The following is a 5,421-nucleotide window of genomic DNA, read 5'->3' as shown; positions in this document are numbered from 1 at the left end:
GTGTTTCTTTAGAATCAATGTTTTTCCTGTCCTTTTGTGGATATTGTACATACGCAATAAAGGTTTCTTGAAACAGATCTTGATTTTGAACATTCTTTTTGTTAAAGTGAAAAAAATAACTAATTTACCAAAAATTCTATAGTATATTTATTTATTCAGATTTTGTCACATTTTTCTTTATACTGTATTATGGTTGGCTTGCAATATCTATATTGAATCTGTTCAACTATTATGGTAAATATTAAAAAAAAACTCTAAACGTAATTTGTTTTAGATAAAATTCTAAATCTAACATTTCTATCCAAAATTAAATTCTAAAGTTAATATTTTGACTGTATATGCTTGCAAATATTCACTTCACAGTTTATACAGTCAGTCCATTTGCTTATTCTGGGATGCTCATATAAGAGCAGCTGCCAACAATTGTCCAGATACTATTTGTGATTCCAAACAGTTGTAACAGCAGGCCGTTCTTTTATCTCACACCAGTGAAGCTACAACATGGAGTTAACGAACAGTCACTGGGCAAAAGGCACGACCTACTGTATGTCCAACGGATTTTCAGTCTTTCTGAATGTAGATTTAGGCTGCACTGACCCAATACGAAAAACCAGAGGGCAATTCAACGCCAATGCTCACCATTAGTTATGATGCCACCTGGTGGCAGTAGAACAAAAAGCAATCTACAGCAGAGTTATGACGTAGCAGATCCTGACGGGACAAACGTACAACTTTTTCTTTTTTTTTCAAATAACATTCTGGTTCATCACAACAAACGGAGATGAGTGGATAGAAATTGTTCCATTTTTATTTAATAAATATAAACATGTATGGTTAAGATACCAAATCCAAATAATGTTCGGCTTAAAAAGACAATCTTAAAGAACATGAGCTCAACAGTCTATGTGCACCACATCCCTGAGACAGAAAAAGCAGTATTACAGTATACTTGATTTTTTACAGTATTACTTTACAAGTGACGTGGCAAATCTCACATGTATAGTAAAGTTAAACATCTTCAGTATGGCTTTGATATTCTCACTGACCTACAAATAAGGTGGCTGAAAGGTACATTTTCTTCGGCTAGCTCAGAACACGCCGCACGCCGACGTGTGGCGAAAATTAATTCAAGTTGCGGAAGTTTCAATCTAGAAACATATTTTAGAATTTATGGTGGAGTCTTCGTACCATTTTAAACCCGTTTATAGAAACAGCATATTTAACATTATATCAGAAAAATAACAACGACATATGTACGATAGTTAATAAAAGGCTTCCTGTACTCGCCTCAGTCCCCTCAGTAACAGGTTGGATTTTTGCTGTAAACTCACTCCTTGAGTAATGAGAAACAAACACAAATACAACAGTTGATGGACTAAATGAACCGTAAAGAAACTAAAGTTCTGGAGGTGTCGGTCATTCCTCATCAGGGAACTTGAACTTGGCATAAACGATAAGCATGACGACGGACATAACGACACACAACGAGCCGATCACCAGGTAGGCGATGCCCAGGAACTCGTTCTTGCCTCCCATCCAGGAAACGTTGCTCAACACGACCTTCTTCCTGCCGTCGAAGCTCAGAACAGGGTAGTCTGGAGGACGGGGTGTTAGGGACTCGTTCCAAACCAAAATATAAACATTATTAACTAAATATCAGTAGTTTTACTGTGTAGCTTTATACCGACTTAACACAAATGACTCGTAAATGTATTTTCAATTCAATTACTTTGTTGTTGGTTTGTATCCACTGTTTCGACTAGCTCTTAGCTTAGGTTAGCATCAAATACATTCGTTTAAATATATTGGCCAAGGCCTGTATACTGCTCCATTACACTTAATTTATCTTTTGGATAAAATGTTTTTCAGAGTAAATGTTATCAGTTTTGGTATTTAACTATAATTATCTCTTTAATTAATTACAGTTACTCATTGAGCTAATGTTTGGCTAGCTTGCGGCTGCTGTTTAAGCCATAATTTTTCACTGTATTTTGTGTATATCTGTTGTATTTCTGTTTCATTATTTTGCCACTTTTCAGACAGCATTTTTTCATTAATGCTAGAGTTAGCATACAGTAGCATAATCTGAAAGAATTATCTTTACATAACAATCCTACATTTTGTTTTTGCAATAATCTGATTCCTTTCACTGAAAATGATCGCATAGTCATACAGTTGGTGTAAAAAAAAGACTTTATCATATATTAAAAAGTAAGTAAAATAAATATGGACTTTTCCATCTCACTCTGGTGCACACTCAATTGCTTTGTAAAAAATACAGTATTTGGCACTGATTTACTTACATCAGAAAATTTGCCTGTTTTTCCAACTGCGTTTCTCTCCCTTTGCTCAGATACAAATACAACCACACCCAACAGGAACAACAGGTTAGACCAAGCCACTGTAGGTGTAAGGTGACAGGCGGTGTGTTACCATTACAGTGACCTGTTTCTAGTGAGGGAGCTGTCAATCTTCCACTTGTAATCAAACCAAAGAAAACACCATGTTTTCGTTGAAAAGGATACTGTAGGCAATTTCAAGAGAGTAGTTTCCAGCTGGCAGACCCTGGGCGTAATCCTCCTCCGCAATTCGTCGGTACAGCTTCCTAAAGTTTGGCAGTGCGGCCCTCCTCATCCACACCAGGAAGTCTTGGTTGATAAAGCCGTTGTTGGCGGGGTCCGTGGGGTCTAATTCATACGCCGGCTTGGGCCAATTTGAGGGCTGTACAGTACCTGAAAGTAAAATATTATAAAATGTTCTTAAGAATGAATTTCAAATACTTCTGTCTAAAATGTTTTCAACTCTGTAGCCGTTAAGCAATTCTGTGTGGGAATACTTGACATATATTATTCAGGTTAGATCCCTTACACAACCCCTCTGTGTTACAGTTTTATCACAACTGGGGGAAATACAGCACACTGAACAACAGTTGATACCATTGAAGGCGTTCTTCAGAGGTGTCACAGATGGATTTCTGTTCTTGATGTTGTAGTCGGTCCACCAAGCAATCCCTTTTCCATCTAAGGGCACAGGCTTTTTAGTCCCCCCGATGATCTGATACAGTTTGAATGTGTCTTTAAGAAACAATACAACAGAGGAAACAATTAGGAATTGTACTACTACTACAAAAATGATTACCAATGTGTTTTAAAGTTAGAATATTCAAGACGTCTTATTATATGAACCAAATGATGATGAAAAGACAATTATTTTGTAGTTGGTCATGGAAGTGCAGGAAAGCTGCCCTCCTGCTGTATTTTCCCATTTTAACTTTCTATCATGAGTGGTTGAGACATTTCCGGTGGGAAAGTTCAGCAATGGGAAGTCACTTTTTGGCAGTAATATTACGAAATGTCACAGTAATGTTTTGTTTCCCACATTCTCTAGGGTTTTCAGTGTGACAGATCAATGGACAAGCTTCATCCAAGCCTGACCATTGTCAAATATTTTGTTTCAAAAGCTAAATATAAAAAGTGCAACCAAGTTCAAGGGCCAAATTTATATAAAGATATACCATTCTTGTAAAAACCTTGATTCGTGGACTACTTTAATCAGACTGGGTTTATAATGCTCCTACAGGATCGAGGAGAGTTTCATGCTCTGTGTTTGCCACTGACCCAGAGATCCTGCTTGCACTGCTTTACAATACTATTACTTACCATTGAAAATGCTGTTTGCCACAGCTCCACATGGCACAATTGGTTTTTTGTTGGCGTCATATTGAAAAGGAACGCAATCGTCAGTGGGATTCTTTAGGACAGATAAAAAAACCAAAACAAACACATGTCATTTTTCAAGATTTTAAAGGACCTTACACAGTGGCAGACTATTGTATGTGTTTAAATAGTGAATCAATGCAGTTAAAGCAGTTTCTCTAATTTAAGGCTTTTAAATGCACCTGAAACATTCATATTTTTGACAATATTAAATAAATAAGTAAATACATTTTGTTATTTCATTGTGAAAAGTACACCATTTTATCAGACTCTCTAGGCATATCCCCATTGTGTGAACACACCTCAAAGTTATCCAAGTTTCCAGACAGTTGGTCAAGATCTTTGGACACACCATATCGCCTGAAGTTTTGAAAGTAGTTGGACAAACCGTAATAGAAGAAAACAGGCCCCTGTGGAGGAAACACATGTGATCAGGGGGAGGACTCAGGTTTAGCTTGACAGACAGTGACAGTAAGGTACGTGTGTAAATGTACAGTATTTTAATGTTGTACCAACCTCAAACAGTTTGTCCAGGTTGAAGTTCATGTTGCACACACAATTCTTAGTACTAGTGTCACTGCACTTAAAGCAGGGTGAGCTCTGCTCAACACCACTGTAGTCTAGCTATGTGGGGAAAAACAAAGGGGTAATTAATTATTCAAGGTTACAACACCTCTCTCCATTGTCCATTGGAGACAGACAACGCATTCAGTGTTCATCCGTACCTCCAACACTTGGATACTCCGTGTAGTGACAAAAAGAGCCACACCAATACCAATGAAGGCCAGACCGATGAGGACAAACCCTGGGATGACAATGCCAGCGGAGAGCATGGGCTGCCATGCTGGAAGCCTCTGCTGAGTGAAGGCGGTGTTGTCTGGCCGGTTGGCCGTCTCCTGTTCTTCTTTCACCATTTTCTTTCTGTTGTTAAAGATGTATTAACCACTGTCTTTAATAATTATTACCAAGACACATTTAAAATAATTTAGAATATTCAAGGCTCTATTTTGATACATATATCCATCTATTTTTCTACTGTATATGCGTATATAACTATATCACAGCCAAATCGCTTGCATTAGTAAATGTACTTAGCAGTAAACACTGATTCTGTCACATTTATTGCTAATGGATTAATCGTCGCCAAGTCAGTGTCTAGATCCATGTCACTAATGTAAACTGTTTGGTAAAAGTATGACTTATTTCGCACAACTTAATGTCACTAATGTAAACTGTTAAAAGTATGACTTATTTCGCACAACTTAAACACACACAAACTCAAACAGTGTTGGACTGATGAGTTAATCGAAAATTACATCGCTAGTATGCATTAGCCTTCCAGTAGAAGATTTGGTGCCTTATTATTATTTCAATTTAACGTGGGTTTTTATACACATCGACAATCTAAAAAAATAGAATCAATAGAAGAACAAAAACTGACGTGTTTGACGGAATATGTGGCTACTCGAACAATCGAAAAGCATTCGTTTTTGCAGCCTTGCCCAAAAGGCGTCTTACCACATGGAACGATCCTGATAGTAACAGCCTGATAAACCGAGAACAACATACTGTAACACAGATATCAAAATTACTTTTTTTTACCGATTCGCGGATTCAAAATAACTACCCATATAATGTTTCATATAAATGCACAATGGGTTAAAGTTTTACTTACATACAAGTGGAGAAAAACAATAACAAAGGA

The 5,421-nt window shown here is 37.1% G+C and overlaps 1 protein-coding gene across 2 annotated transcripts; it reads right to left on the bottom strand.

Moving 5' to 3' along the window:
• Positions 1-790: 790 nt before the first annotated feature.
• tmem30b (transmembrane protein 30B) lies at positions 791-5,415 on the bottom strand. 2 transcript variants are annotated; one of them, XM_008309719.2, is made up of 8 exons: positions 5,392-5,415; positions 4,442-4,637; positions 4,233-4,340; positions 4,019-4,126; positions 3,660-3,750; positions 2,937-3,074; positions 2,526-2,732; positions 791-1,595 (listed from the first exon to the last, which is right to left on the bottom strand). In XM_008309719.2, exons 2-8 carry the CDS (start codon positions 4,628-4,630, stop codon positions 1,417-1,419), a joined length of 1,020 nt encoding a protein of 339 aa, XP_008307941.1. In that variant the 5' UTR covers positions 4,631-4,637; positions 5,392-5,415; the 3' UTR covers positions 791-1,416. The 2 variants fall into 2 exon arrangements, with proteins under 2 accessions (XP_008307941.1, XP_024915027.1); XM_025059259.1 differs by lacking the exon at positions 5,392-5,415 and adding an exon at positions 5,158-5,337.
• Between the last annotated feature and the right edge of the window lie 6 nt (positions 5,416-5,421).

The sequence above is a fragment of the Cynoglossus semilaevis genome, chromosome 1 (assembly GCF_000523025.1).
Source record: "Cynoglossus semilaevis isolate Cse_v1.0 chromosome 1, Cse_v1.0, whole genome shotgun sequence".
Lineage (NCBI taxonomy): Eukaryota > Metazoa > Chordata > Actinopteri > Pleuronectiformes > Cynoglossidae > Cynoglossus > Cynoglossus semilaevis.
The sequence above is the reverse complement of the archived record's forward strand: the minus strand, read 5'-3'. Positions and strand labels throughout refer to the sequence as shown.